We start from the raw sequence: 18,460 nt of genomic DNA, 5'->3' as shown, positions 1-18,460 counted from the left end.
ATGGACGCTGTTCTCTTGAAAGCTAGGTAGTTTGCTGCGAACGATGGTCTGTTTGAGGTTGGGTGGCTGTTTAAAGGCGAGTAGTGGAGGTGTGGGGATGGCCATAGCGAGGTGTTTGTCCTCATTGATGACATGTTGAAGGCTGCGGAGAACATGGCGTAGTTTCTCCGCTCCGGGGAAGTACTGGACGACAAAGGGTACTCTGTTGGTTGCGTCCCGTGTTAGTCTCCTGAGGAGGTCTATGCGATTTTTTGCTGTGGCCCGTCGGAACTGTCGATCGATGAGTCGAGCGTCATATCCAGTTCTTACTAGGGCGTCTTTCAGCGTCTGTAGGTGTCCATCGCGTTCCTCCTCGTCTGAGCAGACCCTGTGTATTCGCAGGGCCTGTCCATAGGGGATGGCCTCTTTGACGTGGTTAGGGTGGAAGCTGGAAAAGTGGAGCATCGTGAGGTTGTCCGTGGGCTTGCGGTAGAGTGAGGTGCTGAGGTGCCCGTCTTTGATGGAGATTCGTGTGTCAAAGAAAGAAACTGATTCTGAGGAGTAGTCCATGGTGAGCTTGATGGTGGGATGGAACTTGTTGATGTTATCGTGTAGTCTCTTTAGTGATTCCTTGCCGTGGGTCCATAGAAAGAAAATGTCGTCGATGTATCTGGTGTATAGTGTTGGTTGGAGGTCTTGTGCAGTGAAGAAGTCCTGCTCGAAATTGTGCATGAAAATGTTGGCGTATTGGGGTGCGAATTTGGTCCCCATGGCTGTTCCGTGTGTTTGGGTAAAGAACTGGTTATCGAAGGTGAAGACATTGTGATCCAGGATGAAGCGGATGAGTTGTAGGATGGCTTCCGGAGATTGGCTGTTGTTGGTGTTGAGTATTGATGCTGTCGCAGCGATGCCGTCATCGTGGGGGATACTGGTATATAGTGCCGAGACGTCCATCGTGGTGAGAAGTGTTCCTGGTTCAACTGGTCCGTGGGTACTGAGTTTTTGTAGGAAGTCTGTAGTGTCACGACAGAAGCTGGGGGTTCCCTGTACGATGGGTTTCAGGATGCCCTCGATGTATCCAGAGAGGTTCTCACACAGGGTTCCGTTGCCTGATACGATGGGACGTCCGGGTGTGTTGGCTTTGTGTATCTTTGGGAGGCAGTAGAAGTCTCCTACGCGGGGATTACGTGGGATGAGAATGCGTAGGATGCTTTGAAGGTCTGGATCGAAGGTCTTGATCAGTTTGTTGAGCTGGTGGGTGTGTTCTTTGGTCGGATCTGCGGGTAACCGTCTGTAGTGTTCCTGGTTGTCCAGTTGTCTGTATGCTTCTTTGCAATAGTCTGTTCTGTTCTGTATGACTATGGCTCCTCCTTTGTCCGCTGGTTTGATGACGATGTTGCGGTTGGTCTTGAGAGCGTTGATGGCGTTGCGTTGTGCTCGGGTGACATTCTGGACTGTCTTCTGAGTGTGTCAGTCGGCCTATTCCTCCTGAACAGGCCGACTGACACCTTGATGGTGGGTCAGAGAGGAAGAGAGGTGGAGAAGGAAATAGCGGCTGTGGCTTCATGTCCTATTGTTCATTTGTGCATACTCTCAACCTGTACTCAGGACACAGCAGACCAGCTACGTTATACCGCCAAACAGACGAGGCAACGGAACTACGCTGCCTACATGAAAACCAAGAGCAGGAAGCTTGAGAAACTCGGCATCACCACCAGCAACGACCAAGCTTCCCCTGGTACCACGGTTGCAACCACAGGGAAGTCTATTGTCAATTTATCCGACCACACCCTTCAACCAGACGAAATCGAAGTTCTCAGCCGAGGGCTCAATTTCTGCCCCACTACCAAAATGGACCCCACTAGTCTCGCGGCGGACACAGAGGAATTCATCAGGAGAATGAGGCTCCGGGAATTCTACCACAAACCCCAAGATTTCAGCAGCGAACCCAATGAGACAATCGACGATCCGGAACAGCAGACAGAGGGATCCGCGGTACAGCAACCGAAGAGGAAAGAGTCAAACTGGACTCCTCCGGAGGGTCGCTGCCCTCAGCTGGACATGTATGCTCAAGCTGTCAGGAAATGCGTCAATGCCAGATTCATCAGCCGCACTCAGAAGACAGTCCAGAATGTCACCCGAGCACAACGCAACGCCATCAACGCTCTCAAGACCAACCGCAACATCGTCATCAAACCAGCGGACAAAGGAGGAGCCATAGTCATACAGAACAGAACAGACTATTGCAAAGAAGCATACCGACAACTGGACAACCAGGAACACTACAGACGGTTACCCGCAGATCCGACCAAAGAACACACCCACCAGCTCAACAAACTGATCAAGACCTTCGATCCAGACCTTCAAAGCATCCTACGCATTCTCATCCCACGTAATCCCCGCGTGGGAGACTTCTACTGCCTCCCAAAGATACACAAAGCCAACACACCCGGACGTCCCATCGTATCAGGCAACGGAACCCTGTGTGAGAACCTCTCTGGATACATCGAGGGCATCCTGAAACCCATCGTACAGGGAACCCCCAGCTTCTGTCGTGACACTACAGACTTCCTACAAAAACTCAGTACCCACGGACCAGTTGAACCAGGAACACTTCTCACCACGATGGACGTCTCGGCACTATACACCAGTATCCCCCACGATGACGGCATCGCTGCGACAGCATCAATACTCAACACCAACAACAGCCAATCAACGGAAGCCATCCTACAACTCATCCGCTTCATCCTGGATCACAATGTCTTCACCTTCGATAACCAGTTCTTTACCCAAACACACGGAACAGCCATGGGGACCAAATTCGCACCCCAATACGCCAACATTTTCATGCACAAGTTCGAGCAGGACTTCTTCACTGCACAAGACCTCCAACCAACACTATACACCAGATACATCGACGACATTTTCTTTCTATGGACCCACGGCAAGGAATCACTAAAGAGACTACACGATAACATCAACAAGTTCCATCCCACCATCAAGCTCACCATGGACTACTCCTCAGAATCAGTTTCTTTCTTGGACACACGAATCTCCATCAAAGACGGGCACCTCAGCACCTCACTCTACCGCAAGCCCACGGACAACCTCACGATGCTCCACTTTTCCAGCTTCCACCCTAACCACGTCAAAGAGGCCATCCCCTATGGACAGGCCCTGCGAATACACAGGGTCTGCTCAGACGAGGAGGAACGCGATGGACACCTACAGACGCTGAAAGACGCCCTAGTAAGAACGGGATATGACGCTCGACTCATCGATCGACAGTTCCGACGGGCCACAGCAAAAAATCGCATAGACCTCCTCAGGAGACTAACACGGGACGCAACCAACAGAGTACCCTTTGTCGTCCAGTACTTCCCCGGAGCGGAGAAACTACGCCATGTTCTCCGCAGCCTTCAACATGTCATCAATGAGGACAAACACCTCGCTATGGCCATCCCCACACCTCCACTACTCGCCTTTAAACAGCCACCCAACCTCAAACAGACCATCGTTCGCAGCAAACTACCTAGCTTTCAAGAGAACAGCGTCCACGACGCCACACAACCCTGCCACGGTAACCTCTGCAAGACATGCCAGATCATCGACACAGATACCACCATCACACGAGAGGACACCACCCACCAGGTGCATGGTTCATACTCCTGTGACTCGGCCAACGTTGTCTACCTCATACGTTGCAGGAAAGGATGCCCCAGAGCATGGTACATTGGCGAGACCATGCAGACGCTGCGACAACGGATGAACGGACACCGCGCAACAATCGCCAAACAGGAGGGTTCCCTCCCAGTCGGGGAACACTTCAGCAGTCATGGACATTCATCCACCGACCTTCGGGTAAGCGTACTCCAAGGCGGCCTTCGAGACACACGACAACGCAAAATCGTCGAGCAGAAATTGATAGCCAAGTTCCGCACCCATGAGGACGGCCTCAACCGGGATCTTGGGTTCATGTCACGCTACACGTTACCCCACCAGCGAACAAATGTTATCTGTTTTTAATATAATGGGTCATTTGCTGGCTCTCTCTGCCTTCCGGATGTTTCTGCCTCTCTCTGTTTTTTTTCTCTTTTTTTTCCCTGTTTGTTTTTTTGTTGAATGTGTATTCGGGGGTTCTGCAGGTGACACCTCTCTGTCTGAACACGGTGATTGCCTTGGCAACGGGCAGTTGCAGGGGCAGTCTGTAAACACCATGTATTGTTCTATATGTATAAATGCGTAGGCTTCAAGGAGCTCTTGAAACATTTGCCTGAGGAAGGAGAAAATCTCCGAAAGCTTGTGAATTTAAAATAAAATTGCTGGACTATAACTTGGTGTTGTAAAATTGTTTACAATTGTCAACCCCAGTCCATCACCGGCATCTCCACATCATGAAATTATACAGCCACAGAGGAATCCTGTTTTTCCAACCTGTTGTAAATTCCTGTACTATTCTGCATGTGGATGAAGTACAACTTATACATGATGACCCATATGTCTTTTGGGGGAGGAAATCTCGAACTGGATGATGCTATGGGCACATTCCAAATGGGGCTGCACTTTACTGAACCCACTAGTTCCATCTCCAATCAAGCGCCACAGACTAGTGCAATGATAGAACCCTGTTCACGGGAGCTATCTTTCTAATGAGGATAACATCATGCATAATGTAAAACTGCAGCAATCTGTAGTTGATGCTTTTGAGTCGAGTGCAGTTTGCAGCCCAAGAAAAATTGCTGGGCACATTCCTTCAGAATAATTCTTCAGCAATGGATTGACAACTTTAAGCAATGTCACCAGATCCTCTCGGGTGCTACTGACCTAGCTCCTGCAGTGACTTACCTTGACATACAGATTGAGGTACAACCCTCAGGATGGCAATGGCCTTCCTTTTGCAGCAAATGAGACTTTACAGTTGGATTCAAAGAAGCCAGGTAAGATGACCACATGGGTCCAGAAACAAAGTATCTCATGCTCCATGCCACATTTTCCATCAATACTGACAAAATGAATGGTAAGGTGAGAGCAAGCTAGAGACCTGTTAACTTATCAGTTGGAGAAAAGTGAATGAAAGTTGTGAGTTTTCCTTTTACTCTTATTCCTCAATTTGCATACTGCAGCTGCTTTGGGTCAAAGGTCATTTCATGAAAGGTAAAAGCAGAATAGGGACGTATTTTTGTCCCTTAAAATCTCAACACCCATCACTGAATTATTCCCATCCAGTTTGGTTACTGACTGCAAACCCACTGGTCAAGAAGGTGGGCTACCTGGCCATAGGGCATGAGCAGCATAATCTGAGGAAGATAGTTAGAATAGAATGTCATGATGCATGCTGTGTTCCAGTAACCACCACTTCAGATCTGAGCTGACACTAATTCAGTCTGTACCAGCTATGACAGAGAGACCACTGTTGTAGAAGGTTCACTTAAAGTCAACTTGAACAAAAATGGTTGTTGCCTCAGCCCTTGGATTTGAAGGTAATCGACTGAGACAGGAGATCGCCTCTGCAGCTTTGGATGGAAGTGACATCACCCTTTAGTGAGGTACTTCCTCTTCCTCTTGCACCTAATCCGCCTTCTGAAAACTTAGCCCTTGTGCTTGTGCCTCTAGGTCATTTATGAAGATATTAAATAACAGCGGTCCCAAAACAGACCCGTGTGACCACACTGCCAACATTCTCCCAGGCTGATGACAATCTGTGTACCATCATCCTCTGGGTTCTATCAACCAATTACAAATCTATTGTGTAATAGTTCCACTGATTTCCGCTTTTTTCTCAGTACCAGCCTTTCCAGAGGAACTGTGTAAAATGTCAGAGGTAATTATGAGACTATATAAAACCTTAACACCTCAGTTAGAGCACTGTCTGTGGTATTGGGCTTCACACTATAGGACGAATATTGAGGCTGTTGAGACGGTACAGTTCAGTTTCACTAGAATGCTGGCAGGTATAAGGAAATACAAATAAGAAAACTCAGTCCTTACTTCCAGTTCCAGTCCTACTCTGGTCCCCTCCCTCACCTCATTTTCCAGTACATTGATGACTTTATCAGTGCTGCTTCCTGCTCTCACCCTGAACTGGAAAATTTAATCAACTTTGCTTCCAATTTCCACCCTTCCCTCACCTTCTATGTCCCTCTCCAACTCTTCCCTTCCTTGACTTCTCTATATCCATTTCTGCGGATAGGCTGTCAACCAATATCTATTATAAGCCCAACGACTCCCACAGCTACCTTGATTACACTACTTCCCACCCTGTAAGGACTCTATATTCCCGTCTCCCAGTTTCTCCATCTCCATCGCATCTATTCTGATGATGCCACCTTCCACATCAGTGCTTCCGATATGTCTTCCTTTTTCCTCAACCGAGGATTTCCCTCCACTGTAGTTGACAGGGCCATCGACCGTGTCTGTCCTATTTCCCGCACTTCTGCCCTCACCCTTTCCCTTCCCTCCCAGAACCATGATAGGGTCCCCCTTGTCCTCACCTTGCACCACACCAGCCTCCACATGCAACGTATCATCCTCCACCATTTCCGCCACCTCCAGCCCGATCCCACCACCAAACATATCTTCCCTTCCCTTCCCCTCCCCTTTTAGCATTCTGAAAGGACCACTCGTCCATCACCTCCAACACCCACTCTCCTCCCCACGGCACCTTCCCATGCAAACGCAAGAGATGCAACACCTGCCCTTTCACCTCCTCCCTTCCCACCATCCAGGGCCCCAAACACTCCTTCTGGGTGAAAGTGATTTATTTGTACTTCTTTCAATTTAGTATACTGTATTTGCTGCTCACAATGCAGTCTCCTCTACATTGGGGAGACCAAACACAGACTGGGTGATCGCTTTGCTGAACACCTCCAGTCTGCAAGTATGACCCTGACCTGCCGGTCGCTTACCATTTCAATTCCCCATCCCACTTCCACTTTGATTTTTCTGTCCTTGGCCTCTTACACTGTTCCAATGAAGCTCGAGGAACAGCACCTCATCTTTCGATTAGGTACTTTACAACCTTATGGACTCAACATTGATTTCAATAACTTCAGATCATAACCACTGCTCACATTTTTTCGGAGATCAAGTGCTGGTAATGATTCTGCTGTTGCCATTTACAGCTCCTCCTTTTTCTTAACCTGTTCCATTACCACCCTCCTTGCCTTGCACCATCATCCCTTTTGTCATTTAATCACTCTTGCCCTCTGCCCTATCACAGACCTTCCCTCTTGTTCTTTCCTCCCCTTCCCACCCCCCACCCCCCCTGCCTTTTCCTGGCTCTGTACTTGCTTAAGAACTTTAACTCTAATGTCTTCCAGTTATAAATGAAAGGTCTTAAATCTGAAACATTAACTCTGTTTCTTTCTCCACAGATGCTGCCTCACTTGCATTTTCTGTGTTTATTTCAGATTTCCAGCATCTGCAATATTTTGCTTTCAAAAAATTGGGTTTTTTGTTAGAACAATGTAGATTATGGAGCAATATGATGGAAGTGTCTATATTATGAAAAGATGGGACAGGGTAGATAGAAGCAGACAATTTTCTAGTAGTTTGAGGGGTCAAGAACAAGGGGCCCTAGATACAAGATAAGATGTAAGAGATTTAGAAATAGAGAGTAGGATAAACATCTTTACAGAATTGTGAGGCCGTTGAATTCACCTCCAGGATTAGTGGTGGAGGCAGAAACTATGTTAACATTTAAGACTGGATTGGATAGGTTGATCAAGGAAAAAGGGTTGAAGAGTGGGTAAATGTGATTAGAATTATTTGCTCATGTGGAGAGTAAACACCAATACAGATAGGTTGAATGGCCCAGTGTTGTCTTTCAACGAATGAAGAAAATCATACAAATGGGAGGCAATCTTACATTCTGTTTATATTGCTAATAGGGCACTTATTTTGGCATCCCTCATTGTGGTCCAATGGTAATACCGCTATAGATACAGATAAACTATATCCTCTGGTGGAAGAATCCAGAACAAGGAATGTTTTATTTAAGTGAAATTAGGAAGCACTTTTTCACACACAGGATAGTAGAAATCTGGAACACTCTTCCCCAGAAGGCTGCGGATACTGGGTCAACTAAAATTTTTAAGGCTGATTTTTGTTGGGTAAGGACATTGTGGGGTATGGGGCAAAGGCGGATAAATAGTTAACATATAGATCAGCCATGATCTAATTGAATGCTGGAACAGGCTTGAGGGGCTGAATAGCCTCTTCCGATTTCTATGTCTGAAGTATCTTCTTTTACTGAAAATCAACTTATAAGAATTTTTCTTAACTTTAAAAAAAAATGACTGTTCCAAGAATATTGGGCATCAAAATGGAAGTATTTTGTCTCACTGGATTTTGTGGATAGCAGATCATTTTCAGTTATATACCATATTAATCGATTATAGTATCATAGTAGATACAGTGCAGGAGGCCATTCGGCCCATCATGTCTGTGCTGGCTCTTTGAAAGAGCTATCCAATTAGTCCCATTCCCTTGCTCTTTCCCCATAGCCCTGTAAATTTTTTCCCTTCAAGTATTTATCCAATTCTCATTTGAAAGTTACTATTGAATCTGCATCCATCACCTTTTCAGGTAGCGCATTCCAGATCGTCACAACTCAGTGTTTTTAAAAAAGAAATGTTTCCTCATGTCGCCTCTGGCTCTTTTGCCAATCACCTTAAATCTGCGTCCTCTAGTTAGCGACCCTTCTGCCATCGGAAGCAGTTTCTCTTTATTTACTCTGTCAAAACCGTACATGATTTTGAACACCTCTATCAAATCTCCTTAACTGTCTCTGTTCTAAGAAGAACAACCTCAACTTCTCCAGTCTCTCCACATAACTGAAGTCCTTCATCCCTAGTACCATTCTAGTAAATCTCCTCTGCACCCTCTCTAAGGCCTCGACATCCTTCCTGAAGTGTGTGCCCAGAATTGAACACAGTACTCCAGCTGCAGCCTAACCAGTATTTATAAAGGTTTAGCATAATTTCCTTGCTTTTGTGCTCTATGCCTCTATTAATAAAGCCATATGCTTGTTTAACAGCCTTTTCACTTGTCCTGCCACCTTCAAAGACTTGTGTATGTGCACTCCCAGGTCTCTGTTCCTGCACCCCTTTTAAAATTGTATCATTTAGTTTATATTGCCTCTCCTCTCTTCCTACCAAAATGTATCACTTCACACTTCTCTGCATTAAGTTTCATCTGCCATGTGTCTGCCCATTTCACCAGTCTGTCCATGTCCTCCTGAAGTCTGTTACTATCCTCCACATTGTTTACAACATTTGAGTTTTGTGTCATCTGTAAACTTAGAAATTGTACTCTCTATATCCAAGTCCAGGTCATCAATATGTATCAAAAAGAGCAGTGGTCCTAATACTGACCCCTGGGGAACACCACAGTATACTTCCCTCCAGTGTGAAAAACAACAGTTCACCAAGACTGCTTTCTGTCCCTTAGCCAATTTTGTATCCATGCTGCCACTGTCCCTTTAATCCCATGGGCTTTAATTTTGCTAACAAATCTATTATGTGGTACTTTATCAAATGCCCTTTGAAATTCCATATATACTATCAACTACTATACCCTCATCAACCCTCTCCGTTACTTCATCAAAGAACTCAATCAAGTTAGTCAAACACGATTTTTCTGTAACACATCCGTGCTTATTAGCTTTTCCAAATGCCAATTAATTTTGTCCCGGATTATTGTCTCTAAAAGATCCCCCCCACTCCCGACGTTAGGCTGACTGGCCTGTAATTGTCGGGTTTATCCCCCTCCCCTTTAGAAATTGAATCACCTTTATCCGTGTATGTTAATTGCATACCTATGGAACATAGTGGTCTCTGATCTCAAGGAATATGTATTTAAGTTGATCACTGACGTAACTATGTAATATGAAGCAGAACGCATTCATTGAAAAAAGCCAGTTAGTCTTTAAATTTCAGCTTTATCTTCAATATATGAAGTATTTCAATACAACTGTTCATGCTCCTATGGCAATGTAATGCCACAACAATGAATATGAAGCAAGGGAACTTCTGGCAAATAATCAATGTTCCTAAGGTGATGCTTCATTAATTTGAAATTGAGATTTTGTTGTCTCGTCTATCAGTCTGTGAGTGTATCAATGTCTTTCCTACAGACTTTGTGTCTCTGGATGGCTTCAGGTCACCAGGCAACAGAACAAGTTTCTGGCTTTTCAGCTTCTTCACTTCTCTCCTTTGTTTTCGAGCTGTTTTCAGAGCTTTTGATTTCAGAAAATTATCTTCTAATTGATAGATAAGGTCCTCAATTAGTCCAACCTGCAATCAATCATATTCTATTAACATCTGCCAATGCCAATGAAAAATACAGCATATAAAATAAGTTTGATTTCAAATGGCTTTTATTTTGTTTTTAATTCATGTTAGGTATTTTATTCTAGTATTTGATAACTTCATTTGTCTATTGAACCTCTGGAATTAATTTCCAGGAAATCTACACCCTAGATTAGATTTATTGTAACAATATTGTAGTTTGATGGCAAAACAACTGGACAAGGGACAACACGTGAGGAAATTCACCTTTGCCGAGTTGTTAAATGAACATAGTACTGTAACATAGGCATACAAAAACCTTTTCCTGACATAAGCATTTTCCATTTCCATGGCAAATACAATTATCTTTTTGACTTAAATATCGATTGCAGCAATTATCACAATTGGATATATGAGGATTGATATTTGTTTTGTGTATGCCAGTTCATGGAGCATTATAACATGCAAAATGGAGTGGAAATCCATACTGTTGGGTCTCTGCCTCTTTTGTGCATGACGTGCTTTTCTGGTGGGCTGAAGCAGGTGCAAGAAACAGATGGAGCTTCATAATATTTAAATTACACAGGAGTAACACAATAATACCTACTGGGTCTTTTTCTGGCCTTTACATGATGTCAACAGCACTTCCAAATCACTCCCATATAAATGGGTATCCAGGATTGCTGTGTGATGAGATGTGTAGGGGAAGTTTAAAGGGCCAGTAAGAAGATTCATTCAACAGTTTTTAGGCACTTCTGGCCCAGTTTATTTTTCCTTTGCTGGCACTTAGGTCCTCACTAGCCCTTGTAGAAATTGCTTGATTTTTTTCTTTACCCCACCTCTGAGTTTCCCAATGGGAAGATCCTTGATCTGAGATGCTTAGAGGAAGACCCAAAGAGATGCCAGGAAGGTCAAGCTGCATGAGATGTTTTCTAGCCACTACATCTGCAGAGTAGAGGTGAACATACCTTGCTTTGATGAAGATTAGTACATACAGAGGCACCAACTCTCACAGGAGGCTGTGACAACAGGCCCAATGGCATGGATATGTGCAAAGGCCAGACTAACTGTTAAGCTGAATAATTCTTCTGAAACATCCCAATCACAGTGTGTCATGCATAGCCTAATTGGCTGCTCCCACTAAGGTTGCTGAGATTGATGAAAGCATTGATGCTAATATTTGCTAATGGTAAGGTTTCAAATTCTGTTTGGATCAGCATCAGAGAAAAAGTTGTTTGTTTCCAGAGACTATGCAAATGAGGTAAAACAAAGCAGCATTTTCTTGTTGGAGTGTTGAATCTTGTGCTCGATGCCACATCCGACTTCACAACGACGGGAGGGCACTGGAAAATGGGGTCTTAAATATCCATTTTATGAAAAAGATAAGCAGAACCATTGGTCAAGAATCCTTTCTTGACTGGAATAAATATACAGGTTAGATGATCCTCTGGCACCAAATCGTTAGTACTCTAAAATGAGTTGTTGCTTTTTGTGCTCCTGTTTAAACTAAGGCAGAAAAAATATCTTGTATTGAATGGTTAACGTAAGCTGTCCAGATATCTTTGTTTTATTGTAGATCTAAATGCCCCATTTTTTGAGGGTGGGTGACTTAACATCCACTTTTAATTCATCCATTGAATCTGAAACTATATGGTTTAAATATTGTATATGACATGTACATGAGCATCTTGTAGACAATCTGTGAATAGAAGTCAGGGAACATTGAGCTGGTGACCTAGACAATATTTAGTCATCTTTCGAACTGGATTCCAAGAAACTACATTGTGACACAAAGGGACTTGGAATTCAACTGTCCATATTCTTCCTCAGACTGAGCTAAACCTTAAATGAAGACATCCTCTAGTTTAAAACTGTTGAAATTTGTTCAGTTAATAAAAAATGATGAGTAAATCACGCTGCATCTGACATCAACTGAGACTCAAACAAGCAGTCCTTTATTTCTGTCACTCAAAGAGCAGTTGGTTCTAAAGTGTTGAAAATTTAGTCACTTTACTCATGAGTTTGCGAACCTGAAGCTATAAAATCAGCACTATGTAAGCATAAATAACAATAATGTTAACTCCACAGATCTAAGCATAATAAACAGTAACAAAAAACTGCAATTTTTTCAAAGATAAAATTAATGACTAGAAAATATATAAACCTTAATTAAAGGAGGAAATACCTCAACAAAGTGTCTCTCGCTTACAAAAATAATTTGTTGAGTTTTATATGTTGACAACGCTGGCAGCTCGGACGAGGCAATGAACAAGGTTTGAGTTTACACCTTATATAATGCACTTAGTCAAAACTGTATGCTAGGTGAGTGTTATTGATTCTAAAAATGTATGATCAAAATAGAAATTTTACTTGCTAAAATTCTCTGTCAAATTAATGCTAATAGTTGCATTCTGCATTGGTGCTATTTTCACCTGCCACCATCTAGCAATCATGAAATGTTATCACACCAGCAATATAAAATTGTTAATTCCTAATTCACTGAATAAATTATCTAATCACATCATATTTATACATTTCCATGGTGATAATTTTAATTGTGCAAAAATTGGAAGAAACCAGATCAGGAGATATCACTTCCAAAGCAATTCAATCAAACCTAACTATAACTCCATGGGTTTAGTTCCAGTTGTGTAAAGCACTAAATTGAAATTTTTACCTTTTCAGTTTTATTCCAAACACATTCTCCATTATTCCTGTTTCCTTCAAGGGTGTCAACAGCATCAGTCATTAATGAATGCAGCTGTGGTGCAAACATAAATGTTATCAATGAAGTATCTATGAGGAAATAACTTGATTAAACACTTTTTAAAAATTAAAATGACCATTGGTGATTTTTATTTATCATCCATTACAGATTAAACCATAGCATTTTGTCACTTGTCTGTTGGCAATGAGCTGCATTATACTATATACTACATTGCACTATAGAAAAGCTTGAGAATTTGGTATGAATAGTTCCAGCTGCATCCCAATAGCATGAATCTTGCAAAATTTACCCTTAAGTGAGAAACAGCTTTATCGGTCATGGAGGTTTGGTGAAATGTTGGAGAAGTTGGAAATCAGGAATTGGCTGAGAACTAAGGTAAAATGCTTTGTTTGAATTGACAAAATACATTATTTGAAAGTAAGACAATGAGGTATTTCCATTCAATTACAAGAATTTGAGTGATTCACAAGAGACATAGGGAGCAATTTTCAACTACTAACTGCCTGTTTCTCACTTGAAAACTGACCGTTGGAGGCCACTTAAAGAACAGACAAAGAAATGTATCACCTTTATTTTTATGGGGCCAGAAAGAACAGCAGCGCTTCTCCTGGGCCCACAAATAAACTCCGGCCTGCACGTGCATACCTCCCCGCCCCAGGCCTGAGGTACTAGCTGGCACAGCGAGGGAGCCAGTCAAATTCTGACCTTCCCACAACTGGCGAGCTGCAGCGGGGCATCCGCTTGTTGCCAGCAGCTCATTGTGCATTTAAATGAGGCACAAACCATTTTCCCACCGCCAGCTTTGGGTGGGTGGTGTAGCCGCTCTGACTTCATGCCTGCTTCAGGTGGAAGTTGAAGCTCGCCCCTGCAAAGTTTCATCAGGTTCATGTTTATAATGTGAGATCCAAACTTAGATTACTGACTTAAATTCACTAAAAGATAATCAGTGTACATATGATTAGCTTTTTAATAGAAGAAAAAAAATCGTATTTTAACATTGTGAAGTATATTTTCTCACTATAAAACGGACATGAGTCCAGGCAAGTGTGAGGTCATCCACTTTGGACCTAAAAAGGATAGATCAGAGTACTTTCTAAATGGTGAAATGCTCGAAACAGTGGCGGTCCAAAGAGACTCAGGGGTCCATGTACATAGATCATTCAAATGTCATGGACAGGTACAGAAAATAATCAGAAAGGCTAATGGAATGCTGGCCTTTATATCTAGAGGACTAGAAATCAAGGGGGTAGAAGTTATGCTACAGCTGTACAAAACCTGGTTAGACCACACCTGGAGTACTGTGTTCAGTTCTGGGCACCGCACCTTAGGAAGGATACATTGGCCTTGGAGGGAATGCAGTGTAGATTTACTAGAATGATACCTGGACTCCAAGGGTTAAATTACGAGGCAAGATTATACAAACTTAGGGCTGTATTCCCTGAAATTTAGAAGATTAAGAAGTGATTTGATTGAAGTTTTCAAGATATTAAGGGGAACTGATAGTTTCTCTTTATCTACCCTATTTTCACTGGTTGGGGAGTCTAGGACAAGGAGACATAGCCTAAAAATTAGAGCCAGGACTTTCAGGAGCAAAGGGTGGTAGAAGTTTGGAAAACTCTTCTGCAAACGGCAGTTGATACTAGCTCAATTGTTAATTTTAAATCTGAGATTGATAGATTTTTGTTAACCAAAGGTCTTAAAGGATATGGGGCTAAGGCCCATGTTAGGGCGTTAGGTCATAGAGCAGCTATGATCTCACTGACTGATGGAACAGGCTCAAGGGGCTAAATGGCCTACTCCTGTTCCTATGTTCCTATGAGGGACAGTAACCTCACGGAATATTGTTTTATGAAGTAGGTCCTATAATACTATCATGTTAAACTAGTAATTAATTTTTCTCTAATTCACTAACTATGAGTATATATGTGGTTTATAAATTTGAAATGCTTCAATATATCTCAATCTGCAAGCTTTATCCAATTAGGATGCAGCTGGAACTGGACATGGCAAATTCTCAAGCTTTTTTAAGAGTATAATGCATGAACTATCCCATTGCTGGCAGGCAAGAAACAAAGTTTTGTGGTTTGGTCTCTAACATGATTAATAAAAATGATTATGGTATAGTGAAATTATTCAAAATCCTAAAAGAAGATTTCTTATATCATTTTACAGGCAGAATGTGGATCAAAAACTCAACTTGTACCCACTTCCCCTCCTGCAGATGAAACCTGGATCCTTTTTCCATGCTTGGATGGTTGCAAAGTGTCTGAATATATGTCATTGGTACTATTACAAACATAATAGTTCAATTACTATTAAAAAAGAGCGGGAAATTGGAGAGTTTTAAATGGAGACCAGCGATAGTTAAACAAACTCGGGAAAATCATAAAGAGTGACGTCGTAGTCAGTGCAGAGGGAGGAGCGGCGGAACCCAAGGAAATTAAGCTAAGTGTTTAATTTACATTACACACTCTATTTTTAACTATAAACCAATCTATCAATTGTAAATAAATAGTTGAATAAGTAAATAAATAAATACTCAGAATAATATATAAGTCCAGCTGGGTGTGTTCCCTAACTGGTGCAAGGGTAAAGGATATCTGAGCAACTGGAGAGGAATTTAGAGAGGGAGGGGGAACATCCAGTTGTCATGGTCCATGTCTGGTCAAATGACGTAGGGAAGAAAAGGGAGGAGGTCCTGCTCAGGGACTATCAGAAGCTAGAAACTAAATTTAAAAAGTACTAAATGAGTACTTTGCATCTGTCTTTACCAAGGAAGAAGATGCTGCCAAAGTCACAGTAAGAGGAGGTAGTTGAGATACTGAATGGACTAAAAATTGATGATGAGGAGGTACTAGCAAGGCTGGCTGTATTTAAAGTTGATAAGTCACCCGGCCTGGATGGGATACATCCTAGGTTGCTGAGGGAAGTAAGGGTGGAAATTGCAGAGGTGCTGGCCATAATCTTCCAATCCTCCTTACATTTGGCAGTGGTGCCAGAGGACTGGAGAATTGCAAATGTTACACCTTTGTTCAAACAACAGTGTAATGATAAACCTGGCAACTGCAGGCCAGTCAGTTTAATCTCTGTGGTGAGGAAACTTTTGGAAATGATAATCCAGGACAAAATTAATAGTCTCCTGGGCAAGTGTGGATTAATAAAGGAAAGCCAGCACAGATTCGTTAAAGGCAAATTGTGTTTAACTAACTTGATTGAGTTTTTTGATGAGGTAACAGAGATAGTTGATGAGGGCAATGCAGTTGATGTGTGTATGGACTTTCAAAACGCGATTGATAAAGTGCCACATAATAGGCTTGTCAGTAAAACTGAAGCCCATGGAATAAAAGGGGCAGTGGCAGCATGGATACGAAATTGGCTAAGTGACAGGAAACAGAGCGTAGTGATCAGTTGTTTTTCGGAGTGGAGTTAGGTATACAGTGTTGTTCCCTGGGGTCAGAGCTAGGACCACTGCTCGTTTTAATATATATTAATGACTTGGACTTGGGTATACAGGGCACAATTTCATTTGCAAATGACACAAAACTTGGAAATGTAGTGAACAGTGAGGAGGATAGTAATAGACATCAAGAGGACACAGACAGGCTGATGGAATGGGGGGGGGGGGGGACATGTGGCAGATGAAATTTAATGCAGAGAAGTGCGAAATGATACATTTTGGCAGGAAGAATTAGGAGAAGCAATGTAAACTAAATGGTACAATTTTAAAGGGGATGCAGGTTATGTTGAACCTTTATAAAACACTGGTTCGGCCACAACTGGAGTATTGTGTCCAATTCTGGCATCCCACTTTAGGAAGGATATGAAGGCCTTAGGAAGGGTGCAGAAAGATTTACTAGAATGGTTCCAGGGATGAGGGACTTCAGTTATGTGGACAGACTGGAGAAGCTGGAGTTGTTCTCCTTAGAGAAGGTTGAGAGGCGATTTGATAGACGTGTTCAAAATCATGAAGGGTTTAGATAAAGTAAATAAAGAGAAACTGTTCCCATTGGCGGAAGGGTCGAGAACCAGAGGACACAGATATAAGCTGATTGGCAAAAGGACCAAAGGCAATATGAGGAAAAACTTTTTTACGCAGTAAGTAGTTATGATCTGGAATGCGCTGCCTGAAAAGGTGGTGGAAGCAGATTCATCATGGCTTCCAAAAAGGAGTTGGATAAGTACTTGAAGGGAAAAATTTGCAGGGCTACGGGGAAATGGGACTAACTGGATTGCTCTTTCAAAGAGCCGGCATGGGCTTGATGGGCTGAATGGCCTCTTTCTGTGCTGTAGCCATTCTCTGATTCTATAAAGCAGGACCTCATGGGTGGTAATCTTGGGATTACTACCCAAGCAACGTGCTAATTTGCATTGGGATAGACAGATTAGGAAGGTGAATGCGTGGCTGAAAGATTGGTGTGGGAAGGAGGGGTTCCATTTCATGGGATACTGGCACTGGGACAGGAAGAAGTTGAACCACTGGAGGGGCTTCACCTGAGCCGGAGTGGGACCAGAGTCCTAGCAGAACGGATAATTAGGGCTGTGGATATGACTTTAAACTAGTAAAACAGGAGGAGGGATCTGGTGAAAATAACACAAGCCTGAAGATAAAAGAAATAGGAGATGAGGGTAAAGGTCAGACGAAGGTAAGGAATAAGTGTGACGTAAATGGTCAGGGAACAGATAGTTATAATACGTAAGTATAAAATGATTTTAAAAATTAAGTCAATGGAACGATTAATAAAAACAAATTAAACTGCCTGTACAGCAGTGTGCATAGCATCTAAAACAAAATGGGGGAACTGGAGGCAGTAATTCGTAGTGAGGAACCAGATGTTGTAGGGATAACTGAAACATGGCTACATAAAGGGAGGACTAGCAGTTAAATATCACAGGATATAATATATTTAGAAAGGAGAGAAAAGGAATGGTGGGAGGGGGGGGGTTGGGTAGCTGTACTAATTAGCTTTAACATAATGGCAGTGAAAAAAAGGGACTTAACTAACATTAAGATAGAAATAGAATCCATATGGTTTGAGATAAAGGATAAGAAGGGATTGATCACGCTAATGGGGGTATTTTACAGACCATGTAATAGTGGAAGGAAAGTGAAGGAAGAAATATGTAGGCAAATCTATGAAATGAGTGAAACACAAAATAATAATGATGGGAGACTTCAACTAGTCCTAAATAAACTGGCAAGAATAAGTAGAGAAAGGGGAAAAGGGAATAGAGTTTTAACAGTGTGTTCAGGACTCCTTTCTTAGTCAGTACATAAGACGCCCAACAGGTGAGGAATCAATGCTGAATCTAGTAATGGGAAATGAACCAGAACAGAGGCAATAATGATCACAACATAATAAGGTTTAAAATAATGATTGAAAAAGACATAAGTAAGACAAAGACCAAAGTAATAGATTGGAAAAAAATCTCATTTTAAGGGGATGAGAATGGGACTAGGGAAGGT

At 42.6% G+C, this 18,460-nt stretch overlaps 1 protein-coding gene across 1 annotated transcript in view; it reads right to left on the bottom strand.

The window, feature by feature from the left end:
• Positions 1–9,921: 9,921 nt before the first annotated feature.
• Positions 9,922–18,460, bottom strand: part of LOC137331122 (spermatogenesis-associated protein 16-like) — a 106,379-nt gene continuing 97,840 nt past the window's right edge. Inside the window, exons 10-11 of the mRNA XM_067994728.1 lie at positions 12,946–13,029; positions 9,922–10,274 (exon numbers count right to left, since the gene is read on the bottom strand). Coding sequence (XP_067850829.1) covers positions 10,047–10,274; positions 12,946–13,029 — 312 coding nt within the window. The 3' untranslated portion in view covers positions 9,922–10,046. The remainder of the gene's footprint in view (positions 10,275–12,945; positions 13,030–18,460) is intronic.

Source organism: Heptranchias perlo, chromosome 13, assembly GCF_035084215.1.
Source record: "Heptranchias perlo isolate sHepPer1 chromosome 13, sHepPer1.hap1, whole genome shotgun sequence".
Classification (NCBI taxonomy): Eukaryota; Metazoa; Chordata; class Chondrichthyes; order Hexanchiformes; family Hexanchidae; genus Heptranchias; species Heptranchias perlo.
Note: the sequence above shows the minus strand (reverse complement) of the source record. Positions and strands in the feature narration are given on the sequence as shown.